A 15,626-nucleotide genomic window follows, 5' to 3' on the forward strand; every position below is an offset into this window, starting at 1 on the left:
ACAAATATAGACTTTAGGGATCAGGATTCCATGCAATTTGAATTAGACAACTGGGTAGCACACGATAGAATTCATTATGCCGTGATTTAAGACCAGGTTGATGGATTTTCCTCCACAAAAGACAAAAGCCTTGCAGCCTTGCCCATGACAATGTGGGGAGAGATTGAGGCTTGCTAACAAGGAGACTCAGAGTAGGCTGCATCTGCTGTTGTTCTTCATTTTTACCCAAGACAGCTGCAACTTGCTTGATTTTTCACTCCTTTTTAATAAATGCATCCTGCTACTTTTTTCACCAGTCTTTTTTGTTTTTAATGCTTAGCAAACCATTATCATAAAGAATGCTAGGAACACACACACCACAATAGGGTTTTCTTTATACCAAACCAATGAACCTTACATGGGGGGTCAAGGATGATTCCTTCCTAACCAAGAGGACGCTTCTTTTCAAACTTAATCTCTAATTTATCTAAGTAGAATTACATTGTTTAAATATGGTTGTGCAGATGCATGTTTTGGTTTTATTTCCCAAGTCAGATGATTTAAGCGAGCTCACTCAGTGTTATACTGAAGAGGAACAAACCAAAACTTTGCTATTCAGCAAGTTGTGACCTAATTCAAGAAACAAAACTTTGCAGTGACTTAGATTCATTCTGTTATATCTGTGTTATTGCTATTGGCAATACATGTTTTAACAGTGGCAGAAAGCAGCAATGAAAATCAGAATCTCTCCTCATCACACCGCTGGTGTTTTCTCATGTAGCTACAAACACAAGAAACACAAGAAATTAATGGGAAAATCCCTCAACATAGCTAATGATCAGCTTGTCTGAACTCATGTGCAAAGACGCCATATACACACAAACATAGCACAACTAGCAGCTAACATTACATAGTTTCAATTATAGTCAAGTCAATACAACAGAAGCAGTCTCCTGTCTGGAGGATGACAGTTCCTTGACAAATCAATCACCCATAGCATCTCGCATAATAATGCAGTTGTTTCTTTTTTTTCCCCCATTTAGGTTAAACGAAACAGCCACACACGCACACTCACATAAACTCATGTTCATGCACAAAAAGGCCAAAGCAGACTCGGAGGCATAATTACCTTTCCTTTTGAGGAAGTCAAGCTTTCAATTTACCAAAGTATAAACAGTTATTAAGAAACCACCAAGTAAAACACGGCACATAAGCGGCGACTCAGGTTTCTCACATGCTGCAGAGCCCTAAAAAATGGGTTCAAGTCTGCAGGGAAGTGTGCTTCAGCGGCAGGTTCCTGGATAAGGCTTTTCGACAGTCCCAGTCTTTATTTTTATCCCAATGAACATGGTGACTGAGATGAATGGACACAAAGGAGCAATATTCATAATCATTGATCATGATAATGATGATACTGTCAAGGATGGCAGTGACAGACTTGTACAGTCACCATGAAACAAATGAAGATGTAATGAGAGAAAGCAGAAACACACTAAGTCCTGTTGGGATTTTGCTACTCTGTTCAGTAAGGGCGTCAAAAACTTTCACTTAATATGCAGCATAGTGAGAGAACAATGTACGGCATAAGCTCCGACTACCTGCTGAGGAGAATGGACTTGTTCACTGTGGACTGTAAGCCAACATATAATACAGGATCAGGAAAAACACAAAATTCATCAAGTCCACTTCAAAATGTAACGAACAATCATTGAACATTTTTGAACTGAATAAAACCGAAATGTACCATTTATTATAGACATTATATATGTATGAGTACACTGTACATGGGTTTACACAAGATTGGATTTAAAATAATACGATAAGAGATTAATTTTTGCGCAAAAAGTTTAATGCTGCATCTGAGGATTTAACTTAGCTTGTAAATGCAAATATGAGCTGGGCCAATTAATAAATCTTGACGGGGCAACACAGACACAGCTCTATGGCACTGTTTTTTGATATGAACAACTCCCAGCAAGTTTTTTAAAAAAAATCATACAAGTTGCGCCGCAAGCTTGCGGAGATGGGTGGGTGTACGGAGATAACTGAATGCACACAACCTGACAGGTTGCATTAAAACACCATGTTTTGGCGGAAAAGTCTGGACACACATTCACAGACACTTCAAATTGGACTTGCAACCTCCCTATGTCTAGCATATCAACAACTGTTGAGAGTGTACATTTGTAGCTGAATAAAACATGGTACTCCCCTACACACGCTGTCACACACATCACAGGGGAAACTAGGGGGTGAGTGGTTCTTGACTGTCTAAGCAGCATCCCAATTTGGTCCCAGCTACTAGTAGCTGACAGCCTCAAATATCTGGGGAGCATTTTTAAAAGGCCAGTGTTTGATGGATTCATGAAGAACACACAAATATAATTGCCATTTGTCACTGAGTCTTCAGTGGCTGCGCCACACAGGGACCGAGCACCGGAGTGCCTGGAGAGTGCTGGAGCTGCGCCAGAGCTGTGTGGGGGATTGCTCTGTATGTAAAACTGAGTATATAAACACCTCCGTTTTTGTCACAGAAAATAGGTCCTACAGGAGGGAGCTGGAAATTGCACCCAAAAGACAGAAGAAAGGAGGAGCATATATAAATATATATGTATATCACAAGCCTACTGGATCTCACATACACACACAGAGGTAGACCTACCAGGAAGGAATATGCATGCACGCATGTCAACTGAAACAGAGCTGTATAAACAAGAATTCTAAAATAGTCAGGAACATGAAAATATAACACAGAGGTCAAACAGGGCAGTATGGAGATTCTAATTTGCACGCTGCTATGCCGAGAGTCGCAGGTAAGGCAGGGAGCGGACTGAACAACCACACAAGCTCTGTGTTTCTAAAGCTCAATCCTTTTTAATATTAATGCCCCTGAGACAGAGAGAAAGAGGGGGAAGAGAGACGAAAGGTGTTTGCATAGCCTTATTAGAATGCCCATCATAGTGAGCATACAGTTATTCAAACGTCACATCATGTCAGCCAAATAAACACCACAATCCAGATCTTACATTTACCTCCTAATAGCCATTATTACACAATGCTACAAGTTTGTGGGTTAACACTGAATGGATTATGAGAGCGGAAGAGGAACCTTTATTTTAGCTATGAGTCCCAAACAACAAATGGCAGAATACACAGCGACAGTTAGCTCTGAAATGCTAATTCTACTAACACGGCCAGCATTTTGTTTATCTTTTCGTGCCTTGTATTAAAAAACATGTATATTTTCTGCTCGGCTGGCCATGTACCTGCATGATTGAAATGCTAATTTGTAAATGTGCAATGACCTAGCCAGACTCCTCTTTCCACCGCCGCTACCACCACCACCCCCTCCTCCTCTCTCTGCCAAAACAGCCTGGGGTATCATCTCTCCTCCTAACAAACAGCAGCGTGTGGAACAGGCCCTGCCTTTCAATCCAAAGGGATATATTTTCTCATTAGAAATTATACATCTTCCCTGTCCATATTTATAGACGCAAAACCAGGGGAATTATACTGCTGAGTGTGTGAGAGGGACAGAGAGAGTGAGAGAGGAAAATAGTACAATGAATGTTATTACAAAGGGCTCTGATTGAAAATTTCCTTGGGCGTATCAAAGCCTCGTTTACCGTTTGACCTTCCAAACTATGGGACAAGGACTTTCTTTATTGTCTAGAAGGACGCATCGGAAAGGAACAGACAAGCTACTCAGGGATCATTATTTGAGTGTCCCAGCACAACAAACCCCACTAAGTGTGATTAGCATCAATATAGTGCAGATATATATATATAGTGAAATTGGTGATGTCAACCGGCAACCAAGAAGTAGCATTCTATTAGAAAATTAGATTCACGTTACTGCAAAGATGTGGGTGCAATGCCAACTCTGTTGTCTTGTCTCGAGCATTTGCGCAGAGTGGACAGGCTAACAGGCATGTCACTTGTTCCAACAGACATGAATAAAAATGTGACTCTGGACGTCACACAGCTATCCTGGCCCTGTCAGTTCAGACACACGTGCCACAGTGTTTTATATTTATCCAAGATAAAATGGTGATGATGGCGGCGGCACGGATGCTGATGACCGCTGAGGATAGCTAAATTACCTGCTCTGATATTGGATCCTCATCAGCAAAAGTGACATGCTCTGTATGTGTGCGTGGGAGTGTTATGGGAACCTGCAACAGAACTCTATTAGCTGTCTTCACCTGTCAAGGCTGATCATATTGTGTAGCATCTCATTTAAGCAGGAAACATCACATTTTTTGTCTGTTTTTCTCTCCATTTCCAGGGCACTCGGTCTACATTGCTCAGCTCGTTTTCAGTAGAGACACACTTATTTTCTGCCCCGTTTTAATTCTCTGTGACAGTCATTCAAATTTGGCTCCTCCAACCTGCTGAAGGGGAAGTGACACGTGGAGACAGAGCTTAATATTATTTCCAACCAGCCCCCCTCCTTACCACCACCGCCTCCATCCAACAAAGAGAGAAGCAGGGCGTCAGGGATTTACTAATTTCAAATTTTGCTGCTGATTGAGTGGAAAAAAATAACCCCTCGGACCTTGTTCTGCTTAATTACATTTTACAGTAGCAAAGGCAACTTGAAAGACAAGAGCTTGATTTGACGACACGCAACTCTCAGCGTACTGCGTGAGGCTGGTGAAGGTGTATGTGCGCTGGGAAGGGGAGCTGATGGTGGGGAAGAAGGGGGTCATCAATTATCCTTTGATTTCAAAACGGAACCTTTTCCCAGATTAATATGTCTGACTGCTATCTAAATCACTGAAACTCCCAATGAGATGCCATTTTCTCTTACATGAATCATCTTGAGAGGAAGTCATTCACACTCAACTCAGCTCAGCTCAGCTCGCCCACCCCCCCTCCCCCCAAAGCTCCGACCACAGAAGTCTCTGGTCTCTCCACTGTTGTGTGGAATTTGGCATGGTGCTAATTTGAGTGCCACTAATGTAGCAGAACACATCAAGGAGCGTTCAAAGCCTCAAAACCTGGCTGCTGTGAGAGACACTAAATGGTGCCTTATATTCTTCCTCTCCTCATTCCTGAGATGAAATTGTACGAGCCTGTTTCTGCATTAAGCTTTGTCAAACGGCTTTTATTCTCTCTCATCTGTTCCTTACCATCCGAGAGGGGAGAAAGAGTGTAGTAAAAAAGACAGCCGAGTGCAGGATCTTTAAAAAGCTGCAACGTCTTGCACGGATTTAGACTTTACACGGCAAGCTACCACAATTTCTAGAAAGATCAATTATGACGTGACTCAGAGCAGGCCTGAGGGAGCTGCCAGGCTCCATACTCCAAAAAACGTGCTCCACCCTCTCCTCGCTGACGACTCAAAACAAAACAGGAGCAACAGAGCAGGAGTGAAGGGGTGGGGGTGGTGGGAGGGCAGAGGGTAGGAGGGGAGTGGAGGTATTTTCAGTTTCAGTTACATCGATGACTCAAATATTCCACCAGCTTTCAAAATCTCCTCGCCGAAGTAGAAGTTCCACAGGAAACTCACTTGTTTGAAATTCAACGACAGGCGCGCAGACGTGCACATGCGCACATTCGTACTTGTGCACATATACACAAAAGGCATACACATTCAAAACGGCAGACAGTCAACCGCACACACCAAATAAACACAGTGTGCAGTCAGAGATGAGGATTTGGCAGTAGCGCTGCCACTCCCTAAAAGCCAAAATACAGCTGAAGGTCTGCCTCCGGGTCAAAGAGGGGATAGGCAGTCTATCAAAATACCCACACACCTAGTTCCTTTATTTGCTCAGTATCAATCTCAGCATTAACCCCCTGCTAATGGGACAGCTGTGGGTCAGCGCCTCGCATCTTCGGGATGCCAATCAAAGCCTTAAGCTGAGAGATCAGCCTTTGGGACAGAGGTGCTCGTCTGCCTCAGAGTGGCTTTTTAAACACGGAGACGCCCGTATCGATTTTAGCTCTAGCCTGAAAGAGAGGAGGGAGGGGTGTGTTGCACTAGTCGGGGCCTGTGTCGACTCTGGCTGTCTGTGAGTCTGGACGGGAGCCATCCCCTGGTCCCCGGTCACCCTCCGCTGATCAGGGGGCCTGACAGAATGACCTAGCAGAGAGGCACTGAACCTGCAAACACGAAGGGGGCAAGGAGCTGGAAGCTCAAGGGGGTCGGGGCTGGTGGGGGCAACATCAGCAGAGATCTCAGTAATAGAAAAGGGTTTTAACCTTAATGTTGAAGCCAAAACCCTGTTAGAGGCCAAGTAATCCCGCCTGCGCTGCTCTCATTTGAACTGGCTGATTTTTTTCTCTCTCTGCCTTTCTGCGAGTGGCTTGTGAAAGGCACCGACACAGCATTGTGTGACACTGGTTAGGGAGAAGGTAAACATGAGCTGAGAAGTCCACCTACCTAACCTGTACCAAACAGACAGGCAAGATAAGGTCAAAAAGACAGAGGCCAGATGCAAAATGCAATTTCTAAAATACTACAATTTACTTCACATTGACTCTAAAACATTGTCACTTATTCCACTACAAGCTACCATTAGTTTGACTGCTCAGTTTCTATTTACTTTACCATAAATGCATGAAATTGACTTATAAAATATGATGCATCATTAACATTTCAACAAACCTATAATGTAGAAAGTAGTTAAAAGTTGCACCATCGCCACTAACTATATTAAATTGCTGGATCCACGTCAATGGCTACAAAGGCTTGGACGCAGATCTGTGTTGCACAAGAACCATTTTGACATGAGGGTCCATTGGTGTTCAAATGACTGGGAAAGATTACTGTTAATGTTCAAACTCTCCACAAAAACGCACTTTTCCTCCACAATCAAAATCCATATGTGTTGTCTTGTATCGGACATAAAAGACTTAAAAGATTGCAGTCCACGAACTGAGGCATGCATATCTAATCATTTGGCTCAAGTATTTTGAATATCTTTAAAAAAAAAATAAAAATTAACAGTGAATAGGCTCGGGCACTTCGGGTAAAATATGCTAATTAACACACTTGAAATTTCCCATATGAAATCTATCTGCACCAAGACAATGAGAAAATAATTACAACAGAGGTAGAATTACAATGGCCATTTTAATCAACCCCTACACTAGCATTTCACCCTATTTATACAGTTTTTGATTCCATGACCCACTGGTAAGTAATCACTTGAAAATTACGGTTCAGTTTATAATGGGTCTATGCTTTAGACACATTATTTCTGTGGAGACAGGGCTCTGAGGATTACAATAAAGATATGAAGCTTGCATAACAACAATCACCATGCACTTCCTATAGCTGAAAAGAAAAAAACATTCTGGGAAAAGAAAACTGGCATGAGGTTAAAAAGCCTCTAAGTACTTAAGTAACTTTGGAATATACATGAGGCAAAGTGTGACGGTCTGAGAATGTTGATTCCACACAGCAAAAATATCTCAGCGCTGATGATCAAATGATGATGGGGACGCACTTGCCCTTTCGTTTCATCTTAGGTCTGACTCCTCCAACTGTCGAGCATCATAACACTTTATAGTGTTGTACATAAATCTTAATTGTTGCACTGTCAAGGAATCTTTCCTTGCAAGAGAGGCTCAAGTATGGTGCAAGTATCTCCATTTAAACAATCCCTTTTTATTGCATTTATTAGGGGTCACAAATTCACTTCCAAAAGGTCAATTCTGCACACAGGTAATAACCTTGAAGGTGTGCCACTAAAGAGCCCAATCAGAGATTCACACAAAGGCCAGACTAATGTCTTTCTCTCAAAAAAAAAAAAAAGAGAGAGTCATGTTATTTGACCTTCTTTTCTCACGACAGAATTTCACTGAGATAAAAAGAAAAACAGACCTGTTCTTTGGGAGCTAGTAAGGTCATCTTTATCAAACACAGAAGCATTTAAAAAAAAAAAAAAAAAAGTATTTGACAATCTGGTGAATAATGCGACGATTAAACTCCTAAAACTGGTGATGGGTGGGAGCAATTTATTCTGAGGCATTGGCTGGAGAGCTGAGGCCCTGTTTGCAGGAGATATCAGCTGCTTGAAAACCCAGAAAGGTCTCTTGAGGAATGTCTGTCTCCCCCACAAGATTCTCACTCCTCCCCGAAGGACGGCGGAGCCACAGAGGAACCGTTCCCTGACAAGGGCCTTACAGGAAAGGCAGAATTGTACTTTTTTTTGTCTAACAAGCCACAGTGCTTGGCATTCATGGGAACCATTACACTTCAACCGTTTTTTCCCCCCCATCATGTGAATTCATGAAACTTAAGTTTATAGTGACAATTTCAGCTTTCTAGATCACACTTGATGTTTAATTGTGTGACTAATCTGTGTTTAATGTTCTCTCAGTGAAGAACAGCTTTAAATTAATATGGAACCGCTGCCATGTTTACTTTCCTGTTTTCAGGGACACACGCACACTGGTTCAGAAGACAACTTGTCAAAACAATGTTATCATAACTGAAATAGGATATATGCTGTTGTTACAACATTACAATAGGTTTCCTCTTGTTGTGAAAAGTCACCATCCACATATATATACAAGCTTTAAATCATGTTGGGGGGGGGGGGGCAGGATGTAGGCAGGCAGATGATTTCTTATTGATTTCCTGTTTCTGCTGCGAAGAGGGCTCTCAATTACTGGTGCCACTAGGCAATCTGATTGGTCAACTCAACAAACAAAACCCCAGTGAGACTAAGATACAAATAGGTTTAACTTGAGCCCCCCTAAATGTAAGAATTTCCTGCTTTGATTTAACTACAAACAGACACGGGTGTATTAAACTCTCACAAAAATTATCATAGCACATATTTGGGGTTTTGCTTTATTTGACATGACTATTTTATGTTCTTGTAATTCAAAAGAGAAGAAGCACATCATCTTCCTTCTAAAATTTTCTTACCAGACAGTGTGTGTGTGTGTGCGTGTGTGTGAGAGAGAGAGAGAGAGAGAGGGAGAGAGTATGTGTGGATGTTGAGGGGGGTGGGTTGACATCAATTACAACGCAAAACTGTTGTCACAGGGGCTTATCTGCTGAGATGAAAGAAAAGCATGCTTCCCTCCAGAAGTGCAATATTCCACACACCTGCCAAGCTAGAAAGACCTCTTGACAGAAAATCTTTTTTTTTCTTTCGCAAAACTGAATCTCTTTTCCTTGCTGATTTGGTAAACAAGCCATTGGCAAGTCATTAAGCTTTTTTTAAAAAAAAAAAAAAAAAAGAAAGAAAGAAAGAGAGAGAGAGAGAGAAAGTCGCCCTGGAAAAATTAACAACCTAGAAACAAAAGAACTGTTGTGTCAAATGCAAACACAATCCTTATTATAGCTCGGCACTTATGTGGATGGAAGCAATCAGCTGCTGTTAGCCGTTGCTGACATATCTCACTCTTAACAATAAAAAAATAAAACACACACACACAAAGCTTTTAGTCATTTCCTTTTGTGACCTGCAATCCATAGCAGAGTATCAAGTCATTTTATGGAACAAGAGTGCATGTTGACTCAATTAGACCTGCTAATAACTCAAAGTAGTTTAATGGCAAATACGTGAAATCAGAATAAAGATGCAGAAACCGTAATTGTCAAATATAAAATAGGAACGTACAATCCTGCAGTGCGGTTTTAGCCTTAAAATTGCACGACACTGAAGGGGCTGTTTAACAGAAAACTGCCTCTAGCAGCTAGCACAAGTACTCTTCAATAGGTTAGAAGAAAAAGATAGAAGTTTGGCATGGAGTAAAGAAATAAAAACAAAAAAAAAAAAACACTGTGGCTAAGATGCAATCAGTGTGTTCAAACAAGCAACGTTAGAAGCACAAACAGGAATTCCCCACTTCCAAAACAGAGGGCTGAGGGTTGGAAGGAGAATCAAAAGTGGAGAAACGAGCGAAATCCAAGGGCATGATGGCTGAATGATGCATGTCACCACTCACTGGCCAAAAGACCTCCGTGCTATCTTGATATTATTTCAACTGGAAATACTGAAACTAATATTTTAGTTGGCCAACTGACCCTGCCTCACTCATGTACACTGCGCAACTGCCATAATAACAACTATTCTTGACACTTGGAGTGCGTTCATGAAAAAAGGATTAAATTACAATGGTTTAGGTTTTAAAGAAAATATTGATAAACAGCAGTTAAGTTTGGAAAAAAAAATCCTTTTCTCTTTCTCCAATTAAAAGGCTCATTGTTGTTCAGCGTTAAAAAATAACACCAAGATATAATGCTGCCCCCCCACAGGTTTCCCAGGTTGTTGAAACTTACTTCTTACAGGCTCGCAATAATTGGGCTTCTCCTCAGTCACGTGACTTTGTCCTTCGGTGGCTGGTTTCCTGGGAGATGGTGTTCTTCCTGATGAGTCACTGTCACAAGCATCTGGGGTCACAAGCATTCAAAATTAAACATGGCAGTGGAAGGAAAACCTGTTGCACACAGAGTTAAAAGCAGCAAAATATTATGCTGCATAGTGACAACCAAAGAGGGTTTCGGCTGTTTACTTTAATGTTATCCTATTACGAGCTCAACTGTTCTAAATTAACATGTACTACAGCCATTCCTCCAAAAACAGATGTAAACTTTTAGCGGAGGGTCAGCCACAGTGGACAAAATATCAGGGACAGCTGGAGGAGCCAGAGGTGCAGAGGGCACTTCGCTTGTTTTTGCCAGAAAAAGCACAGACCGCTGGCAAACAGTTGCACAACATGGTGGGGCAGTTCAGGTGAAGGCCTTGCCAGAAGCTCTGGATCTCATTTTCTCTCCTCCTGTTCCCGGGTGTGCTCTACCTGCCAAGCTTCTTTTCTCTGCCATAAAGGCTGCATTCATCTAAATTGGAAAAAGTATGTGGGCAAAAAACTCTGGGCCTGATAGCTGAGCAAAAACACGAGAGACAGTTCCACTCATCTTTCTCTGAGCCGTGTCCTCTGGCTTCTTGACTTCAAGACTCACTGACGCTTTACCCTTTGCACACTGCTGCTTTGTTCAGTAAATAAACCTTCCACAATGACTTTATTCACTGGTTTGGTGCCAGAAGCCTGCTCATAGCCCACAATTTTTTTTTTCTTGAAGCCTGCAAGTTTTACAGTAAGATGCTGTGTGGTGTACTTGAGACACTTTTCAGAGGAAAAAAAACAGTGAAAGATGATTCAGCAAAACCTAGCAATCATGTTGATTGAGTATCACGTTGACTTGATGCGTTTGTTCCAATGCTACAACGCTCTATTTGTAAGCAGTGATGAATGGCAGAGTGGGACTGATGGGTGGAGGCCAGCAGCCCCAAATAAATGTGGCACATATCTCAGCTTGGAGCTGATGTATGGTAGTCGCAGTTGCGTTAGCAGCAGTACTGTGTGATGCATCGCAGTATTTAGTGATCACAGTTTGAAATAAATCGGTCTTTTCTCAGTACATCCACAGTCCCCTGAGAGGGGAAATCCAGTCTTAACTGCAAACGCCTTTGAAGGTCCAGCGAAAATCCATTCGCAATCCAGCAGCCCCAGTGATTGCTTACTTTGTCCTACTTTGCTATTTTTTGACAGTGCCATAATGATGCTTGGTATAAATAGGATGGTTAACGGTTCATTGCTTGTTTGAAGAAAAATGAAAAGGGGGTGTGGGGGTAAGCTTATTTTACATGTGATAATCTTAGGGGCAACTAGAAAGTTAATTAAAAACTATAATTGGCTGTGGTTGCTGTTAATAGTCACCAGGGCGTTTCTTCAGACTTTATAGAGGAAAAAAAAAAGCAAAAACATTATCAAGGCTTAACACTGGAGCAGAGGCAGCAATGTATTCTAAAAGTCACATGAATATGATTTAAAAAGACAAGGCTGATATTGTCCCAAGCAGACTGATAAATGCTGATATGGACTCCTTTGTTTCCTTGCATGTCTGACTATAGAGGCAACACCAGTACTTGACAAAACATGTCACGGATATTTATAGCTCAGTTTTATTGATGGAGAAAAAAAAAACACTCCATAGCAGAAGTGTGTGACCTGACAATTTTAGATTGTGAATAATCTCGAAGGTGTCTACAATAAACCATTCAGGTGAACTGAAGAGATTGTGTTATTTAATGCCCTCTTATTTCTGTTTCCAAACTTCACAGCCTCACTGACTGTCAGATTTGTACTGCATGAACATACCAGCAGAGTGACGTAGCTAACTAGATGGCTGTGCAGATTTGATGAAATAGTTCACATGGCTCCTCCTCATGTGGCACAGAAAATGTAATATTGTGCTTTAATAATGAAAACAGAAGAATTCATTGGCTATTTGAAGTCTGGCTATAGTCTACAGGGCATTTTGAAATTACCCAAAATCACAGTTTGGTTTATGATTGTGATTAACTAGACTGTGATTCTATTTTTCTGGCCAGATCGCCCAGAGAGACCTTTGTGTGTACACGTGAGCCATGTAGCAGGGATTCCTGAATGTTTACAAGTCACAGAGCGACTTCAACACACATTTTTGGCTCATGGACCACAATAATTTGCAGAATGATGTTGTTAGGTGTGAACGGGTGAAAGGCCAGACACATTTATGCTATCAGAGGCAACTTCTTGTCACTATCCTCCCATTAATGAATATTAATGAAATGACACCTTGCTGAAGGACCTCTGGGACCTTCTCATGGTCCCCAGGGAGCCACAGAACACACTTAAGCAACCTTAAATGTAACTTTTATTTCCTATGCTACTCCTGAGTGCCCTTACCTTGTGAGGCAGACAGCAGGGGACTTGTCTCTTGCTGAGGGCCCTTCCCAGGCCCTGCCGGCCCATCCGAAGGAAAGACGGTCTCCTTGGACATGAGACAGTCGTCTTTTTTGGGGACACAGCAGAAGAAGTTCCTCCCTTTCCTCAGCCCTCAGCTCTGTTAAAAGCAACGTCTCACCATCAGCACAGGCTTGAGGACACAAAGCCACACCGTGCAGGTCATTACTCAACTTGAAACAGCCGTATGCTTATTCACACGACGAGAAAGTGACGTCGAGCTGCAGTAAAACTTAGTGGAAATTTCCCTTCTCTCGCCTTTTTTACATAAACTTGCTGAAAGACTCCCATGTGCAGCCCATTTGTTCACACGCTCACGTTTCTTTAACAAAAGTCGACGAGGGCTTGTTTATAAGAAGTTCTGTTTATGGCTAAAGCGGACATGTTGTTCATATAGTGTAACTTACCTTTCAAACATGACAACTCCCGAGCTTCAAATCTGATTTATTCCCATCCTTCCTTCCTTCTTCCAAGTCTTGCTCCGAGACGTTGGGACAGAAAAAAAAAAAGACGCGCGGTGAAAAAGTAATTTCGAGTTCAAAAAGTTTGGACTTCCAGCTCCCACCCAGTCCGGATTTTGTTGACGCATAAAAAATATCAATAACAATCCTCGCGAAGCCTTAAACGTTCAGTGGCGGTACTCGGCTGTGGATAGTTGAGTCTAAAACATTTTCATCATATCCGGATTCCTGTAGTGCAGCCAGTCAAGCCTCTGTTCTCTCACATTGCCTCCCTTGGCGTCGGAGAAGTGAACAAAGCCCTCCCTGAACGTTTGTCCTCAAAAATAAAGTTTTTTTAAAAAAAAAAAACAACAACAACAAAATTCAGTAAAGGCAAAATGTTTTGGAGCTTTTTACGTTGTATATGTCACACTAAAATGCGTGAAAATGTTGTTAATCAAAATGCTTAAGTAAAGTGACTGAAGTATCTGTCAAAATATCACATTCAGTGGAGTCAACTAAAACATGACATAAAAATAGTTTGACAGAGGAAATTCAAAAGTCAAAATCCTTCCTCAGCATGTAGTAGCTCAGTTGTCATGGAGTTAATTGTTACCACGTGACTGAGGAAGGCCACGAGATATTGTAGTGTAGGTTTGGCCTTGTGTTTAGATTTATTTGTTTTTTCCAAAGTCAGTTATAAATCTTAATGCTCAAAGTTTAGACAAAAGACTATAGCCATAATAAAGCCGCCAATAGTGATAATTCAAAAGGCAATTCCATGAAACACTAGGATATTACCGGCTTTTATTGCCCAATAAATGCTTAAAAGAAAAGTTGCAATATGATTTAAGAACCATAATGCTGGGGTCCTCTTTAACAGCTCAAAACACATTATGTAACATAGTTTTATCAAGTTATGAGATGAACTAATGTCGTATTTCACAAACTCACTCCAGAGAAGGTCACATTACTTGGATTTCCATGTGCTTTAGTCTTTGTCTACAATTGCACAGTCAGATTGTGTTACTTTTTAAGCAGCATTAGCCCTCCAAAATCCCAAATACAGTAAGCAGGATTTCTGTTGGTTTTAGAACAGTTTGTTTAAGATTTAAGTTAAGTAAAAGTTACAGAGTTAAACATCTCCTAACATAAATTAGGTTACTCTGTAAGATAACAAAGTGTGCATTTCTTTGGCAAACATGGGATTTTGTTTGGTTTTTTTTTTCATATAAAACATGAACTGTTTACTTATTTGGCGGAACCACAACGCTTCATAATAATTACCAACTTTATCAGTTTACAGCAGTAGGAAGGGTTTATCACTTTTGGACTTTTCTACACACTGTGAAGTCAGTGGGAGTACAAACATGAAGAAGGTAAAGCCAATTTCAGCAAAACACAGCTGGTTTAATTCTTGCTCCCCATAGAAGTGTACTTCCATGAAATTTTCAGTATCTCAAATGTTGTTGGTTGGATCCTAGTCAGTCTCGGTTACAAACCCTGGCCCACTCTTTCCCTATGAAGAATACAAGTAAAACTGCTGGAAAGCTAGTCAACATGAGTTAAAAGTTTGCAGAACTCTAAATATATGCCAGAATTATAATCTAAGCAACCTCTTTAGTGCTAGCCTCACCTTTGACTGTTCTCCATTTCAATTCATATATAATTCATTTTAAATAAATATAGAAGCAACCCCATGCTGTGTCCTCAGCATAGTCAGTAGACTATTGTTTAGTGCAGTATCTTGCTGATTGCCATCATAGCCAATGAACCCTACTGGTAACAGTATAAGTGAGATTTAAGCCTTGGTAACATGAGAGTGTGGAGGTGATTGATGTGAAATATGCCCTCCCTCATTGACTGGCTGAACTCCATTTTCTGCTCCTAATGCAGAAATCACTCCGGGTCCCCAGCATAATGATTTACGATGAATCTGTGTCAATGTTGAACTCGGCAAACCCCACGTAATCCATCTTGCAGATATACCTACCTACCCCACCCCACCATGCCTGCTCTCACCCACCCGTCCCTCTGCCTTCGCAATGGGAAGGTAAGGAATGCAGCCCCCCACCACCACCCCCACCCCCTTCTATAAGTGTTGAATCCATTACAGGGCTGATGTGTAATCACAGAGGACCTCTGTGCCCCCTCAAACTGTAATTACCTGGATACAGATACTCCCTCACTCCATCCCCTAGAGCTGCTCAAAGCCAAGAACTCTGTTAACCAGCATGCAGTGCTTTCAGCCTGCCTATCTGGGTGGCAATGCGGAGATATATTTGAGAGATGGGGCCTGTAAGAAAAAAAACCATGGATAAAATTGCATTTAAGTAATGGGATTTTGACCTTGCAGTGTGTAATGGCCATAGTTCACCTCAGAGATTGAATCATGCACAGACCAAATCAAAGCTAGCACCTCAAAAAACTGACTGTGGGCCCCTCCAC

General features: G+C 41.5%; 1 protein-coding gene across 5 annotated transcripts in view; it reads right to left on the reverse strand.

Moving 5' to 3' along the window:
• Window positions 1–13,520, reverse strand: part of mdfic (MyoD family inhibitor domain containing) — a 112,973-nt gene extending 99,453 nt beyond the window's left edge. For 2 of the 5 annotated variants that reach the window (XM_046379332.1, XM_046379331.1), the window contains exons 1-3: window positions 13,146–13,518; window positions 12,682–12,838; window positions 10,232–10,342 (exon numbers count right to left, since the gene is read on the reverse strand). In XM_046379332.1, coding sequence (XP_046235288.1) covers window positions 10,232–10,342; window positions 12,682–12,775 — 205 coding nt within the window. In that variant the 5' untranslated portion in view covers window positions 12,776–12,838; window positions 13,146–13,518. Of the gene's footprint in view, window positions 1–10,231; window positions 10,343–12,681; window positions 12,872–13,145 lie in introns of all 5 variants that reach the window. The other 3 variants (XM_046379330.1, XM_046379329.1, XM_046379328.1) reach the window with 3 other exon arrangements.
• Window positions 13,521–15,626: the final 2,106 nt, after the last annotated feature.

The sequence above is a fragment of the Scatophagus argus genome, chromosome 22 (assembly GCF_020382885.2).
Source record: "Scatophagus argus isolate fScaArg1 chromosome 22, fScaArg1.pri, whole genome shotgun sequence".
Lineage (NCBI taxonomy): Eukaryota > Metazoa > Chordata > Actinopteri > Scatophagidae > Scatophagus > Scatophagus argus.